Source organism: Oncorhynchus keta, chromosome 29 (assembly GCF_023373465.1).
Source record: "Oncorhynchus keta strain PuntledgeMale-10-30-2019 chromosome 29, Oket_V2, whole genome shotgun sequence".
NCBI classification, from domain to species: Eukaryota; Metazoa; Chordata; class Actinopteri; order Salmoniformes; family Salmonidae; genus Oncorhynchus; species Oncorhynchus keta.
Window position 1 is genome coordinate 22,622,791 of NC_068449.1, and position 17,601 is coordinate 22,640,391.

Below are 17,601 nucleotides of genomic sequence, written 5' to 3' on the forward strand. Positions count from 1 at the left end.
GTGATCACACTCTCCGGAGCCGATGTGAGCAAGACCGTTAAATAAGTCAAAATTCACAAGGCCGCGGGCCAAACGGATTACCAGGACGTGTATTCAGAGCATGGGCTGACCAACTGGCAAGTGTTTCTTCACTGACATTTTCAACCTCTCCCTGACCGAGTCTGTAATAACTACCTGTTTTAAGCAGACCACCATAGTCCTTGTGCTCAAGAAAGGGAAGGTAACCTGCCTAAACTACTACCGCCCCTGTAGCAATCAAGTCGGTAGCCATGAAGTGCATTGAAAGGCTGGTCATAGCTAACACCATCATCTCAGAATCCCTAGACCCACTCCAATTCGTATATATATATATATATATATATATGCTGTTCATTGATACATTTAGCTCAGTGTTCAACACCACAGTGAGCTCAAAGCACATCACTAAGCTAAGGACTCTGGGACTAAACACACCCCTCTGCAACTGGACCCTGGACTTCCTGACAGGCCGCCCCCAGGGGGTAAAGGTAGGCAACAACACATCTGCCATGCTGATCCTCAACAAGGGGGCCCCTCAGGGGTGCGTGCTTAGTCCCCTCTGTACTCCCTGTTCACCAACAACTCCACGGCCAAGCACGACTCCAACACTATCATTACGTTTGCTGACGAAACAACAATGGTAGGCATGATCACCGACAACGATGAGACAGCTTATAGGGAGGAGGTTAGAAACCTGGCAGTGTGGTGCCAGGAGAACAACCTCTCCTTCAGCGTGCACAAGACAAAGGGGCTGATAGTGGACTACAGGAAAACGAGGGCCGAACACGCCCCCATTCACATTGACAGGACTGCAGTGGAGCAGGTCGAGAGCTTGAAGTTCCTTGGTGTCCACATCACCAACAAACTATCATGGTCCAAACACACCAAGACAGTCGTGAAGAGGGCACGACAATGCATTTTCTCCCTCAGGAGACTGAAAACATTTGGCATATGTCCTCAGATCCTCAAAAAGTTCTACAGCTGCACCAACGAGAGCATCCTGGCCGATTGCATCACTGCCTGGTATGGCAACTGCTCAGCATCCGACCGTAAGGCGTTACAGACGGTAGTGCGTACGGCCTAGTAAATCACTGGGGACAAGCTTCATGCCATCTAGGACCTATATACTAGCTGGTGTCAAAGACTCCAGTCACCAAAGTCATAGACTGTTCTCTCTGCTACCACACGGCAAGCGGTACCGGAGCGTCAAGTCTAGGTCCAAAAGGCCCCTTAAACAGCTTCTAAACCCCAAGCCATAAGACTGCTGAACAATTCATCAAATGGCCACCTGAACTATTTACATTTGATTTGATAGTAAGGGAAAATGGCAGCAATAACACCCACCGTGATCTTGAGGTCACCACCGTTTTCCCCAATCTGAGGACCAAAGCAAGCGACATGGAAAAATCATAAAGGGCAAGAGGAGATGCCAGCTCCCCATATAATATTATGCTATAGTGAAACTGAGTAAATTAAATACTGTACAAAAACCTAAAACTCATAAACACAATATGCATCTGAAGTCTGAACCCATGCAACAGAATAAATACATGTGTTGAATTGTGTACAAAAAATCTTTATAGTTTTGTTTATTCTATAACATTTTCCCTGCTCTTCCTTGCTCTATAAACTCTTCCCAGCCCCAAATGCTGTTTGAGGACTAGACTACCAAAGCCACACTACCACACAGACACTGTGCTCGCTCTGGAAAACTTTACAGTTTACTATTACCATACAGATATTATTAGCTGTTGTCCTCACCTATTCATCTGAAGACAAAACAAACAGTCAACCAACCGTTTCCACAAATTGATGGACAAGCTGTTCCCTTTCCCAACTATGAAGGAAATGCTTACCTTCCCTGGAAAAGTCTGTTAGCCAACATGGAGTTCATCGATGTCTTATACTCCAGATAACCACTGAGAAACAGAGACACAGATAATGACAAAATGACAACCATCAACATCACAGGCTGCACTGGGCTTCAGCATCTTCTGTCTAATTTGTGGGGAGATGAATGTGTTACAACAGGGATATTGTGATACTCAATGTCATAGGCCCCAGTAATTTCAAGACCACTTCGAAACATACTGTGTAAAAAGCCACAAAATCCCCAGTATTAACAGGCCCATAAAGCTAATCAAGCAGCAAATCCCTCATACAGGAATATGGACTGTAAGCACAAAATTGGATTTCCCCCTAAATAGGGGGTTTAATGCTGTTTCAACTAGAAGTCATAATGGGATTTCAGCCATGTTTGGGGAAAATATAAAAATGTAAAGTCTATAAATACTCTGAGATGTAATGTACAGTAACCAGCCAATTCTCTAATGTGTATCAGCTTCTCACCTTACTCCTAACTGCAGTAGTAATAGATGTATTAAGTAGTAATAGCAGTGGCTAAATGTAGGGAGGCAGCATTATGGACATCGCTTTTCTTCCCTTATTCTAAAATGTATCTAGACACTTGCATTAGTGTGCAACATTACCCAAAGTGTCTGAATCCCTCTCACCTATACAGTTCCCATGTCTCTGGGGTGGGGAAGATTCGGATGAACCCCCCTCGTCTCTCGTGCTCCTCTCTTATCCTCCTCAGGACTTTCAACTGCCATGGAGAAGAAGAAGAAAAAAAGAACCCTTAACTACAATTCTATGTTAGTGACAGATAATATGATAGATCTGCATGAGAGGGAAACTAACTTCAGCTATGTATATTTACCTCCTCAGCAGTCAGGCCCAGGGTGCTGTCCCCCTGTTTACTTCCTGGCTTCTCCTTAGGCCCGTCTGTGTCAGTGTTGTTGGCTGACAGGGGTCTCTGCCGCTGCAGGAGAGGAGGAGCGTGAACACATTGTTATATTGATACGGTACCATCCACGTACTTCCCACATAAATCCACCCTGATACTGGTTTAATACATAAATCCACCCTGATGCTGTTTTAATACATAAATCCACCCTGATACTGGTTTAATACATAAATCCACCCTGATACTGGTTTAATACATAAATCAACCCTGATACTGGTTTAATAAATAAATCCACCCCGATACTGGTTTAATACATAAACCCACCCGATACTGGTTTAATACATAAATCCACCCCGATACTGGTTTTATTACATAAATCCACCCTGATACTGGTTTAATACATAAATCCACCCCGATACTGGTTTAATACATAAATCCACCCCGATACTGGTTTAATACATAAATCCACCCCGATACTGGTTTAATACATAAATCCACCCTGATACTGGTTTAATACATACATCCACCCTGATACTGGTTTAATACATAAATCCACCCTGATACTGGTTTAATACATAAATCCACCCTGATACTGGTTTAATACATAAATCCACCCTGATACTGGTTTTTAATACTGGTTTAATACATAAATCCAACCTGATACTGGTTTAATACATAAATCCACCCTGATACTGGTTTAATACATAAATCAACCCTGATACTGGTTTAATAAATAAATCCACCCCGATACTGGTTTAATACATAAACCCACCCGATACTGGTTTAATACATAAATCCACCCCGATACTGGTTTTATTACATAAATCCACCCTGATACTGGTTTAATACATAAATCCACCCCGATACTGGTTTAATACATAAATCCACCCCGATACTGGTTTTATTACATAAATCCACCCTGATACTGGTTTAATACATAAATCCACCCTGATACTGGTTTAATACATAAATCCACCCCGATACTGGTTTTATTACATAAATCCACCCCGATACTGGTTTAATACATAAATCCACCCGATACTGGTTTAATACATAAATCCACTCTGATACTGGTTTAATACATAAATCCACTCTGATACTGGTTTAATACATAAATCCACTCTGATACTGGTTTAATACATAAATCCACTCTGATACTGGTTTAATACATAAATCCACCCTGATACTGGTTTAATACATAAATCCACCCTGATACTGGTTTAATAAGTGTAATGAATAGGGTGTTAATGAATAGGGTGTTAATGCAAGTTGGCTAGCTCTGTTAAATTCTTACATTTGCACCTAGGAAATCATCTCACACACGGATGAAACTAATGTATCTTAAAAATGTAACAATCTTTACATACAGAAAAGCACCAACTACATTGAAAAAGTTTTAAAATAAACAAATAATCCTCTTTCCTCCCTCCCTGGGTTCCATAAATGGCACATTTTCTATCTTGGCTAGCTGGCATTCCTGACTCCCTCTTACTCGACATGCATTACCAGGGCTGATTGACGACTGGAGCGCAGGTTTGAACCCGGTCAGACAGCAAGGGCATAACCCCACAGGATCACATACAGCATTTGTCATCTAAATAGTGGGGGGAGATTACTTTTAATTTGTCTGACTGGTTGGGGGAAATATTAAATAATCTCAACTGTTGCTCCTAATCACAGTATAGGGGAAAAGGACAGGTTGTCCCTAGGAGCCCAGGATTCTGTAACTGCCTCTAACAGGACTGCTATAGTGGCAAGATTGTTTTGCTGTGTCTGTAACCGGAAGAGGGGCATTGCACACTTGTACTAATGTGATGGATTCTAAGAGCTGCATTGCGATGCTTATAAATCATAGTCTTGCCCAGACCAATGTACTGAAGACTATTTGATTTAAAGCACCACTTTAAGACCTTGATGCATAAATCGATAGAGGGTACTTTTTGGAAGCCGCAAATAGGGAAAATAGCAGAATAGTTCGGACTCAAAAAGAGTATAAGCGGTTGAAAAAGTCACTTTCTTACCAGTTAAATGTAAAGACGTCACGGTGGTGAGGGAGAGGGAAAAGGTGCAGCAGGGTTAATGTGGTTGGGTTAGAGGATATGAGAAGGCAGGACAACTTACCACTTTGGAGGGTGCAACGGTGGACTGAGCAGATAAAGGACGCTAAGAGAGGCAATGGAGTGTAAGTGACAGTGAGATGAACATCAGCCGCTAACTACACCTCACTGTGAACATACACACATGCAAAGAAGCACACTTAGACAAGCACATCAAAAGAAACAAACAGACACATGCATACAGAACACATATGAACAAACTTCCAGCCTTCTTGCTGTAGAGAAACTATCTGTGCTCATTGCACGATAGCTATAAGGTGGAGTAGAAAAATGTCTGATTTCATGTCCCACCAGCAGATCCCAGCCCAGACCGGGTGCAGTAGTTGACTGCACTGAGCCAAGTGTATTAGCTGCTGTGGCATCATTTAGCAAAAGGGCCTAGTGAGAGGATTAGTCACTTGATAAAAAACAATAAATAATAATCCACAGAGTGCTGCACTCGCAGTGCTGATGATGTCACCCCAACACTGCAATTACATTAACAGTTGTTTTTCATGAGAATGATTTTCCATGAGGGCAAAAAGGGCTCAGCTCTAACAGCAAAACAAGTACAGTACAGCACAGTAAGAGACATGAGATGCTGAGAAAGACATTCCATGAAGTTAGGTTACAATTGAAGTCGGAAAACTTGTTTTTCAACCACTCCACAAATTTCTTGTTAACAAACTACAGTTTTGGCAAGACAGTTAGGACATCTACTCTGTGCATGACACAAGTACATTTTCCAACAATTGTTTACAGACAGATTATTTCACTGTATCACAATGCCAGTGGGTCAGAAGTTTACATACACCAAGTTGACTGCGCCTTTAAACAGCTTGGAAAATTCCATAAAATGAAGTCATGGCTTTAGAAGCTTCTGATTAATTGGTTAATTGACATCATTTGAGTCAATTGGGGGTGTACTTGTGGATGCATTTCAAGGCCTACCTTCAAACTCAATGCCTCTTTGCTTCACATCATGGGAAAATCTAAAGAAATCAACCAAGACCTCAGGAAAAGAAATTGTAGATCTCTACAAGTCTGGTTCATCCTTGGGAGCAATTTCCAAACGCCTGATGGTACCAAGTTCTTCTGTACAAACAATAGTATGCAAGTATAAACACCATGGCAACACGCAGCCGTCATGCTGCTCAGAAAGGAGACACATTCTGTCTCATAGAGATGAATGTACTTTGGTGTGAAAAGTGCAAATCAATCCCAGAACAGCAGCAAAGATGTGAAGATACTGGAGGAAAGAGGTACAAAAGCATCTATATCCACAGTAAAACAAGTCCGATATCGACATAACCTGAAAGGCCAGTCAGCAAGGAAGAAGCCACTGCTCCAAAACCGCCATAAAAAAGGCAGACTACAGTTTGCAACTGCACTTGTCCTCTGGTCTGATGAAACAAAAATAGAACTGTTTGGCCATAATGACCATCGTTATGTTTGGAGGAAAAAGGGGGAGGCTTGCAACCCGTAGAACACCATCCCAACCGTGAAGCACAGGGGTGGCAGCATCATGCTGCTTTGCTGCAGGAGGGACTGGTGCACTTCACAAAATAGATGGTAGCATGAGGAAGGAAACTTATGTGGATATATTGAAGCAACATCAAGACATCAGTCAGGAAGTTAAAGCTTGGTTGCAAATGGGTCTTCCAAATGGACAATGACCCCAAGCATACTTCCAAAGTTGTGGCAAATGGCGTAAGGACAACAAAGTCGAGGCATTGGAGTGGCCATCACAAAGCCCTGCTCTCAATCCTACAGACAATTTGTGGGCAGAACTGAAAAAGCGTGTGCGAGCAAGGAGGCCTACAAACCTGACTCAGTTATACCAGCTCTGTCAGGAAAAAATGGGCCTAAATTCACCCAACTTATTTTGATGAAGCTTGTGGAAGGCTACCGAAATGTTTGACCCAAGTTAAACAATTTAAAGGCAATGCTACCAAATACTAATTGAGTGTATGTAAACTTCTGACCCACTGGGAATGTAATGAAATAAATAAAATATTAAATAAATCATTCTCTATTATTATTCTAACATTTCACATTCTTAAAATAAAGTGGTGATCCTGACTGACCTAATACAGGGGATTTTTACTAGGATTAAATGTCAGGAATTGTGAAAAACTGAGTTTAAATGTATTTGGCTAAGGTGTATGTATGTAAACTTCCGACTTCAACTGTATATGGCATGGAAAGACGGTTCATTCAGATGTCTAAACTAAATCACTTTTTGTGAAACAATAAGAAGGGTGGTGTCCCGTACCTGTGCTTTGGGGGCTGGGTACTTCAGGCCCGGGTCCAGAGCCACCCGTTCAGAGCGGGGTTGTCGTAGCAGGGGGTCCTGACAAACAAAGCCTGCAGGGACATGACACTACAATGAGTAAATGACAGTGGCCAAATATTCTAGAGAGCATGTGTTATCTATAGCAGTAAAACCACATGAATAAAGATCAATCTGATACTACCATTTGTGACATCAATATGGCAGCTCAAGACCTAATCTTTCTCCACAGATCTTCTCACACCGACTCCCAATAATTGACATATGCTCTCTCTTTCTAAAACTCACCATGAGCTAACCGATCCAAGAAGTGAAGACAGAAAAACTACTTTATACTTTCCCTTCATACTTTCTCATACAGAGTGATAGGAAAACTTATTTTGGATCAAATCGACAGCTCAGGTCCTGAGGTTCTTTGTACTGCCTCATCCAAGTAGTCAGGTAAGAATCGGGCTCTTGCCACGTTCTTGTCTAAATGCAGCAATTATTACAAGCACGGCTGACGCGTTACTGACAGCTACACACAAGGGGAAAATGAATGCTAATGGCATGCTGTCATTATTTACAGAGCTGGTATGCAGCCCAAGTGTTATCTGCCAAAAGCACTGGGGTTTGTTTGGTGAATAATAGATGGGGTATGTTTTACATGTCACTGCTCATTTTCCCCAGGCCTGCACTCATGCATCAGTCCAAAGATAACTGGATATTTATGATTCCCTCCTCTCACTTAATGAGCGGGAGGGAGTGGAGGGAGATCCAGCCGCAAGCTGGCCCTGGTACAGACATACAGATCACAGTCCCTCACACAGCGCCATTAGATATGGCCTCCAGGCTCAGTGTCATTTTATATCGTCAACGGGAGGTACAAACAAGATGACAAAAGTACTGATATGAACATACGGGGAGATTAAATGTAACCTTTATTTAACTAGGTAAGTGAGTTAAGAACTAATTCTTATTTACAATGACAGCATACCGGGGAACAGTGGGTGAACACGGCAGTTAAGAGGCAGAACGACAGATTTTTACCTTCTCCGCTTGGGGATTCAATCCAGCAACCTTTCTGTTACTGGCCCAATGCTCTAACCATTAGGCTACCTGCCACCCCAAATGAGCTGTACGTGTAGTACAAGTGTCATTGTCAATGCTCAACTTGCTTTGGAAAAAATTGGCTGAGACTGAAAGTGTAATGAGAATATTTATTTCAGATGTGGACTTGAATTTCTATCAAATATTCTCCACAGCTCCAACCTGGCTACCTGAGAATGCATTAATTGTGAAGGAATGTGACATAACAAAGACATGTTATTCTCTGCATTAAGTGTCTGTTGTATAAACAGTGTTAATCTGCACCTAGGGCTAACCAATTTTTTGTTTGCAAGCTAAGGATTTATTTGGCTTAATAATGTGAGATCGCATTTCTCAAGAGCTTAATGACTCCAAAACAACCAAGTCATCTGTTGACAATTTCCCCTGCCAGTCATTGAATGTCAATTACAATGATGCCTGTGGTTTCTCCACAATTCTGAGGCCCCATTATGGAGCAATCCTACTAGGCATATTCTCTAATATACAATGTTAAACTAAGTGTGGGGCAAAAGTTAGTGTAAAACAATGCCTGACTGAAACCAAGCGTCAGGCAGCAGAATGGCCAATTAGTGGCTTTCTTCATTCGTAATGAGGATTTGCTGAAGAAAGCCCTTAATAACAAGAGACACCGGGCTGAAAAATACACGTAGTGGAACCTGCTGCAGGCTAAGTGCTGAGGATGGTAGGAGCCAGGTCCAACAAAGTTTCCATCTACGCTGGCACTCCCCAGCTAGGCCCCAGCCCAGTTCACAGGTAAAGAGAGGCCTTGGACGAGACATGGAAATGGGTGTTAAAGGCATGAGCAAAGTGATCACATCACAAAGGGCAACTCATTAAGCAGCCTGCCCATGACATGTCCTTTAAACTATTGTTTACATACTCATCTCATATGTATATATACTGTACTCGATACCATCTACTGCATCTTTCCTATGCCGCTCTGTACCATCACTCATGCATATATCTTTATGTACATATTCTTTATCCCTTTACACTTGTGTGTATAAGGTAGTAGTTTTGGAATTGTTAGCTAGATTACTCGTTGGTTATTACTGCATTGTCGGGAATTAGAAGCACAAGCATTTCGCTACACTCGCATTAACATCTGCTAACCATGTGTATGTGACAAATAAGATTTGATTTGATTTGATAAATGAAGTGTTGAGAATCGGGCCTGTTCTTTACTGACTTACTATGCATAGCTATTGAGATGGCTTTTAAAAAATGATTGTGTGCATGATTAGACAGATGTCTGCCTGAGAAAAGGTCCTTACAATTCATGATATTGTCAAAATGGTAATAGGTGTCTTAGCAACAGTGGCTATAATGAGATAAAGAGCCTGCATGGAAATATGTTGACTCCTAAAACCTGGACCTTTCTGACAAACTAGGCGTTAAAACAAGTAAGTATATAGAGGTTATGGTTTACTCAGTCACATCATAAAGATCATGTGGTTAAAAATAAACAGGTGGGTAGGGTTGGGCGGTACACCATATACAGTGGGGCAAAAAAGTATTTAGTCAGCCACCAATTGTGCAAGTTCTCCCACTTAAAAAGATGAGAGGCCTGTAATTTTCATCATAGGTGCACTTCAACTATTACAGACAAAATGAGAAAAAAAAATCACATTGTAGGATTTTTTATTTGCAAATTATGGTGGAAAATAAGTATTTGGTCACCTACAAACAAGCAAGATTTCTGGCTCTCACAGACCTGTAACTTCTTCTTTAAGAGGCTCCTCTGTCCTCCACTCGTTACCTGTATTAATGGCACCTGTTTGAACTTGTTATCAGTATAAAAGACACCTGTCCACAACCTCAAACAGTCACACTCCAAACTCAACTATGGCCAAGACCAAAGAGCTGTCAAAGGACACCAGAAACAAAATTGTAGATCTGCACCAGGCTGGGAAGACTGAATCTGCAATAGGTAAGCAGTTTGGTTTGAAGAAATCAACTGTGGGAGCAATTATTAGGAAATGGAAGACATACAAGACCACTGATAATCTCCCTCGATCTGGGGCTCCACGCAAGATCTCACCCCGTGGGGTCAAAATGATCACAAAAATCCCAGAACCTAGTGAAAGACCTGCAGAGAGCTGGGACCAAACTAACAAAGCCTACCATCAGTAACACACTACGCCGCCAGGGACTCAAATCCTGCAGTGCCAGACGTGTCCCCCTGCTTAAGCCAGTACATGTCCAGGCCCGTCTGAAGTTTGCTAGAGAGCATTTGGATGATCCAGAAGAAGATTGGGAGAATGTCATATGGTCAGATGAAACCAAAACATAACTTTTTGGTAAAAACTCAACTCGTTGTGTTTGGAGGACAAAGAATGCTGAGTTGCATCCAAAGAACACCATACCTACTGTGAAGCATGGGGGTGGAAACATCATGCTTTGGGGCTGTTTTTCTGCCAAGGGACCAGGACGACTGATCCGTGTAAAGGAAATAATGAATGGGGCCATGTATCGTGAGATTTTGAGTGAAAACCTTCCATCAGCAAGGGCATTGAAGATGAAACGTTGCTGGGTCTTTCAGCATGACAATGATCCCAAACACACTGGCCGGGCAACGAAGGAGTGGCTTCGTAAGAAGCATTTCAAGGTCCTGGAGTGGCCTAGCCAGTCTCCAGATCTCAACCCCATAGAAAATCTTTGGAGGGAGTTGAAAGCCCCAAAACATCACTGCTCACTTCTCTAGAGGAGATCTGCATGGAGGAATGGGCCAAAATACCAGCAACAGTGTGTGAAAACCTTGTCAAGACTTACAGAAAACGTTTGACCTCTGTCATTGCCAACAAAGGGTATATAACAAAGTATTGAGATAAACTTTTGTTATTGACCAAATACTTATTTTCCACCATAATTTGCAAATAAATTCATTAAAAATCCTACAACGTGATTTTCTGGATTTTTTTTCTCATTTTGTCTGTCATAGTTGAAGTGTACCTATGATGAAAATTACAGGCCTCTCATCTTTTTAAGTGGGAGAACTTGCACAATTGGTGGCTGACTAAATACTCAATCATTTTTTGCCCCACTGTATGCGGTATCCTGGGGTATTTCAAAATACCATCAGTATGACTGTCCAATAAGGTTAATACCTAATATTACATTTAATACACATGAATATTAGTACTTTTTAAATAAATACCTGCAGTCAACTTGTGCATTAGGTAATAGATAAAGCAGATCGCGTTCATCATTTTGCTTGTTCGACTATTTTGTTTGCCAGCTATATACCTTATAATGATTAAGTTAACTATATAAGATTTGCCAAATAAATCCTCTCAAGCTGGGTTTTACTATCTTGCTAATGTTAGCTAAGTGGCTAAAGTTAGCTTGCAAGATCAAGCTTCTTGATAACAGGAGCAGAGAAAATCCCCTCCTGGATTAAGATCCCTGCTGTCTGATGTTTGTTTTGTGCATGCTGCAAACTGCATTTTGATATGTACTGAACAAAAATATAAAACGCAACATGTCAAGTGTTGGTCCCATGCTTCATGAGCTGAAATAAAAGATCCCAGAAATGTTACATATTCACAAAAAGCTTACTTCTCTAAAATGTTGGGCACAAATCCCTGTTAGTGAACATTTCTCCTTTGATATCATAATCCATCCACCTGACAGGTGTGGCATATCAAGAAGCTGATTAAACAGCATGATAATTACACAGGTGCACCTTGTGCAGTGGACAATTAAAGGCCACTCTAAAATGTGCAGTTTTGTCACAACACAATGCCACAGATGTCTCAAATTGAGGGAGTGTGCAATTGACATGCTGACTGCAGGAATGTCCACCAGAGAAGTTGCCACATCATTTCTCTGCCATATGCCACATCCAATGTCCTTTTAGAGAATTTGGCAGTACGTCCAACTGGCCTCAACCACAGACCACGTGTATGGCGTCATGCAGGCAAGCGGTTTGCTGATGTCAACATTGTGAACATGGTGGTGGTGGGGTTATGGTATGGGCAGGCATAAGCTACAAAGAACACAATTGCATTTTATTGTTAGTAATTTGAATGCACAGAAATACCATGACGAAATACCATTTATTTTGTGTCCAGATGCATATCTGAATTTACTGTACTTAAATTGACTGATTTCCTCATATGAACATTAACTCAGTAAAATCTTTGAAATTGTTGCACGTTGCATTTATATTTTTGTTCAGTATACTTACATAACTTTATGAGCTGGGTTGTCAATCTAAGTAGTAAATGTTTGCATTTGCGCGTTAGCATTTACCTAGTATCCACTATGAGGATTCCATAGTACTAGTTAGCATTCTGGTAAGTAACTTTTTTTAAGGGGGTTTACGTTTGAAAAAAATATATATAGCGCCCCTTGTGTGCACTACTGGTAATTCCGTATATCCCCAGGATGGCACAGGCACGGTATGAAGGTATGGACATCTGGATACCGTCCAACCCTACAGGTGGGTATGTAATTAAACAGAAACATTTTGGCCAAGAGCATTCATTCAGGTGTAGTCACCAGACTAATCCCTTGGCATTCCTCCCTCCCCAAAACCCATGCATTAACACTTGTTTTTTATGTGCAGAAAGAGAGGGAGAGAGAAGAACTCACCCACAATAGAAAACATGTCTGATATCATGCTGGCCTTTATCTTCAGATCCAGAGGAGCATCACTGGAATGAAAGATTCAAATCATATAAAAACGAACAAGAGACATTAGAAAGACATCAAAGTCCATACAGTAAAATAACACAATATGCCCTCACAAAGTGCAATCCCAAAGTTGTAGAGGACACAAACGTCTCAATCACAGTCAACTCACAGAATTTACTGGGCTGGAAAGAACTGCTCAGATGTATTTCAAGAGGATGAGAAGATAAAAGCTTACATTTAGCCACCGGGTATTTATCAACAAACGAAGTGTAAATCCTCAAACATGCCATTTCATTATGTGTTATATTAACATGTCTATTCCTAGAGCTCACCAGAGGATGTTTAAGGGTTTATGGGAGGAAAACAGAAGTGTGTTTCATCTCAAAGAAGGACAAGAAGAACACTTGTTTGAGTTACCCTGAAGTCCCTTTAGCAATTTACACGTTTATTTTTTCAGAGCATAGTAATGCTCTCAGAATGATGTTAAGAGAGCAACTGCTGTAAGGTCAAAGATTGAAGATCTGGCATAAGCATGTATTTGTTCCTGTGAACCGTGAGATGACATGCAGTCAGTCACTCACCAGGCCAGGGAGGGAGAGAGGTTGACCTCCAGGAGCCATGGTTTGAGGTTGGAGTCGATGAGTACATCAAAGCCATACAGCTCTGTAGATAAATACACACACATGAATAATGGAGTTAACAGAGGACATGGGAGGTCAGCAGAGTCTGGCTCTATTCTGGCTTCCGCTGACCCCATTTGTAATGAATAGGAATCTTTTCCCAACCACATATTAGGCTAAGTAATAGGCTAGGAACTAGTGTTTTTCCTGGTCAGGTCACATGAGGAGGTAAACCTTCTGATCCTAGTGATGGAAGAGCCTGTTGTCTTATAAACAATAATAAGCCACAATATAACATAGAAGACTTCAAGCTTCTTATCTTGGTACCCCACAAACTGGCAGTTGACAACATGGCTGGTTTTCGGGCTACTGATTATATGGATATTAAATATCCAATCACTCAGAGAGAGAAACTACATCAAACGAATGTTGCTACTGAGGAATGGCTGGCTGCATTACATTAGCTAAGTATATTCACATTTCAGCTCCACTGAGCTGCTTACATAAGAGCTGAGATGAGAACAGAGCATGTGAGCGGAGTGGAGCAGTTGGAAATCCTGTTCTCCGCTCCGGTGCTTCATGTCCTTTCCAACCACTCCGCTAAAAGAAAAAAACTGCTACTCCAAATTCGCTCCATTCGTTAAAATCACAATTTAACCAACACTCATCTATTTTTGTGACTACCATTTGCTATTGAAATATTGAAACCAAACGATTTGAAAGAAAAGTATTTGAATAAACATGAAAATGTGAATGTAAGAAGCGCACACAATTGCAAATAGGCCACATGTCATATTAAACAGCATATAAACACTCTAAATAGGTCAGGAGCCAGACAGTGAGCCTAAGAAGGAATGAAAATGAATTACCTAGGCTAATTATTTCAATTATTTGAAGCCTATAAAGAAATACACTGAAGCATGTGCGAGTGCCACACAATAGGCTGTTAGGGATATAAAGAGCTCAGCATTTAAACATTTCATTATCTTAAATCGTTATATAATCTATAAATTGCGCAGCATCAAATCCGCTTTCAAATCAAATAATTTGTCATCCCACGCTTACTTACAGGTCCTATTCCAACAATGCAAAATTAAAGATCAATTTAATAAAAAAAATTAAAAAGTGACAGTGAATAACGAATAAAAATAACATGGCTATACAGAGCATTCGGGAAGTATTCAGACCCCTTGACGTTTTCCACATTTTGTTACGTTACAATTACAATCTTACTCTAAATTAATTAAATACATGTTTTTCCTCATCCACACAAAGTGAAAACACGTTGAGAAATTTTGGCACATTTACTACAAATAAAAAAACAGAAATAACTTATTTACATAAGTATTCAGACCCTTTGCTATGAGACGAACTCTGTTTTTCAGTGGCAGGGACTGGGAGACTAGTCAGGATCGAGGGAAGGATGAACGGAGCAAAGTACAGAGATCCTTGATGAAAACCTGCTTCAGAGCGCTCAGGACCTTGGACTGGGGTTCAAATTCCATCAGGACAATGACACAGCCAAGACAGCTAAGCACACAGCCAAGACAACGCAGGAGTGGCTTTGGGACATGTCTCTGATTGTCCTTGAGTGGCCAAGCCAGAGCCCAGACTTGAACACGATCGAACATCTCTGGAGAGACCTGAAAATAGCTGTGCAGCGATGCTCCCCATCCAACCTGACAGAGCTTGAGAGGATCTGCAGAGAATGGGAGAAACGCCCCAAATACAGGTGTGCCAAGCTTGTAGCGTCATACCCAAGAAGAGTCGAGGCTGTAATCGCTGCCAAAGGTGCTTCAACAAAGTACTGAGTAAAGGGTCTGAATACTTATGTAAATGTTATTTTTTTATTTTTTTATTAATTTGCTAAAATAAAAGTTTTTGCATTGTCATTATGGTGTATTGTCTGTAGATTGAGGGGTGGAAACGATTTAATCAATTTTAGAAGAAGGCTGTAACGTAACAAAATGTGGAAAAAGTAAAGGGGTATGAATACTTTCCGAATGCACTGTTTAAAGGGAGTAGAACATAACATTGCTATATAAAGGGAGTAGAAAATAACATGGCTATATAAAAGGGAGTACCAGTACCAAGTCGATGTATAGGGGTAGAAGCTATGTACTGTACATATACAGTACCAGTCAAAAGTTTGGACGCCTACTCATTCAAGGGTTCTTGTTTATTTTAACTATTTTCTACATTGTTGAATACTAGTGAAGACATCAACATTATGAAATAACACATATGGAATCATGTATTAACCCAAAAAGTGTTAAGCAAATCTAAATATTTTTTAGATAGAGTATATTGAAGGAGTTCCCACACATGCTGCTTTTCCTTCACTCTGTGGTCCAAACCATCTCAATTGGTTGAGGTTGGGTGATTGTGGAAGCCAGGTCATCTGATGCAGCACTCCACCACTCTCATTGGTCAAATAGCCCTTACACAGCCTGGAGGTGTGTTAGGTCATTGTCCTGTTGAACAACAATTCATAATCCCACTAAGCGCAAACCAGATGGGATGGCGTATCACTGAAGAATGCTGAGGGAGCCATGCTGGTTAAGTGTGCCTTGATTTCAAAATAAATCACAGACGGTGTCACCAGCAAAGCACCCCGACACCATCACACCTCCTACTCCATGCTTCACGGTGGGAACCACATGCGGAGATCATCCGTTCACCTACTCTGCATCTCACAAAGACACGTCGGTTGGAACAAAAATCGCAAAATTGGACTCAGGCTAAAGGACAGATGTCCACTGGTCTAATGTTCATTACTTGTGTTTCTTGGCCCAAGCAAGTCTCTTCTTTATTTTGGTGTCCTTTAGTTGTGGTTTCTTTGCAGCAATTCGACCATGAAGGCCTGATTCACGCAGTCTTCTCTGAACAGTTGATGTTGAGATGTCCGGAATGACTAACCTTCATGTCTTAAAGTAATGATGGACTGTCGTTTCTCTTTGCTTAATTCAGCTGTTCTTGCCATAATATGGACTTTTACCAGATAGGGCCTCCTTCTGTATACCACCCCTACTGTACCTTGTCACAACACAACTGATTGGCTCAAACGCAATAAGGAAAGAAATTCCACAAATTAGCTGTTTTGACTGGTAGTGTAGGTAGAGGTAAAGTGACTAGCAGCAGCGTATGAGGAGAGTGTGAAAGTGTATGGCGTCAGTATGCATGTTCGTGAATGTGGGCGTATGTGTCTGTGTGTTGGGGTATCAGTGGAAGTACACTGCATATACAAAACATTACAATGACAGACTGACCAGGTGAAAGCTATGATTACGTATGAATGTCACATGTTAAATCCACTTGAAAATCAATGAAGATGAAGGGGAGGAGATAGGTTAAAGAAGGATTTTTAAGCCTTGAGACATGGATTGTGTGTGTGTATGTAAGTTTGCGCACGCGTGTGCCACTGAGAGTGAATAGGCAAGACAAAAGACTTATTTTCCTTTGAACGGGATATGATAGTAGGTGCCAGGCGCACCGGTTTGTGTAAAGAACTGCAATGTTCTTAGTGTTTTTCACACTAAATGGTTTCCTATGTGTATCAAGAATGGTCCACCACGCAAAGGACATCCAGCCAAATTGACAACTGTGGGAAGCATTTGAGGCAATAAGGGCAAGCATCCCTGTGGAACACTTTCGACACCTTGTACTTTTGACACCAGTGATGTACTGGGCCACACGCACTACCCTCTGTAGCGCCTTGCGGTTGGATGGCAAGCAGTTGACATACCAAGCGGTGATGCAGCCAGTCAAGATTCTTTCGATGGTGCAGCTGTAGAACTTTGAGGATCTGAGGACCCATGCCAAATCGTTTCAGCCTCATGAGGGGGAAGAGGTGTTGTCGTGCCCTCTTCACGACCATGTTGGTGTTTGGACCATGATAAATCCTTAGTGATATGGACACCGAGGACCTTGAAGCTCTCGACCTGCTCCACTACAGCACCGTCGATGTGAATGGGGGCATGCTCGGCCCTCCGTTTCCTGGCATCGGCGATCAGCTCCATTGTCTTACTGAAGACGAGGGAGAGGTTGTCTTGGCACCACACTGCCAGGTCTTTGACCTCCTCCCTATCTCATCATCAACAG

General features: G+C 41.5%; 1 protein-coding gene across 5 annotated transcripts in view; it reads right to left on the reverse strand.

Annotated features, from left to right (window-relative positions):
* Positions 1-17,601, reverse strand: part of ttll5 (tubulin tyrosine ligase-like family, member 5) — a 91,657-nt gene that overhangs the window by 54,262 nt on the left and 19,794 nt on the right. For 3 of the 5 annotated variants that reach the window (XM_035742856.2, XM_035742857.2, XM_035742859.2), the window contains exons 13-20: positions 13,462-13,543; positions 12,839-12,900; positions 7,136-7,227; positions 4,886-4,927; positions 2,738-2,839; positions 2,532-2,623; positions 1,875-1,937; positions 1,363-1,395 (exon numbers count right to left, since the gene is read on the reverse strand). In XM_035742856.2, the coding sequence (XP_035598749.1) occupies positions 1,363-1,395; positions 1,875-1,937; positions 2,532-2,623; positions 2,738-2,839; positions 4,886-4,927; positions 7,136-7,227; positions 12,839-12,900; positions 13,462-13,543 (568 nt within the window). The remainder of the gene's footprint in view (positions 1-1,362; positions 1,396-1,874; positions 1,938-2,531; positions 2,624-2,737; positions 2,840-4,885; positions 4,928-7,135; positions 7,228-12,838; positions 12,901-13,461; positions 13,544-17,601) is intronic. The other 2 variants (XM_035742858.2, XM_052486209.1) reach the window with 2 other exon arrangements.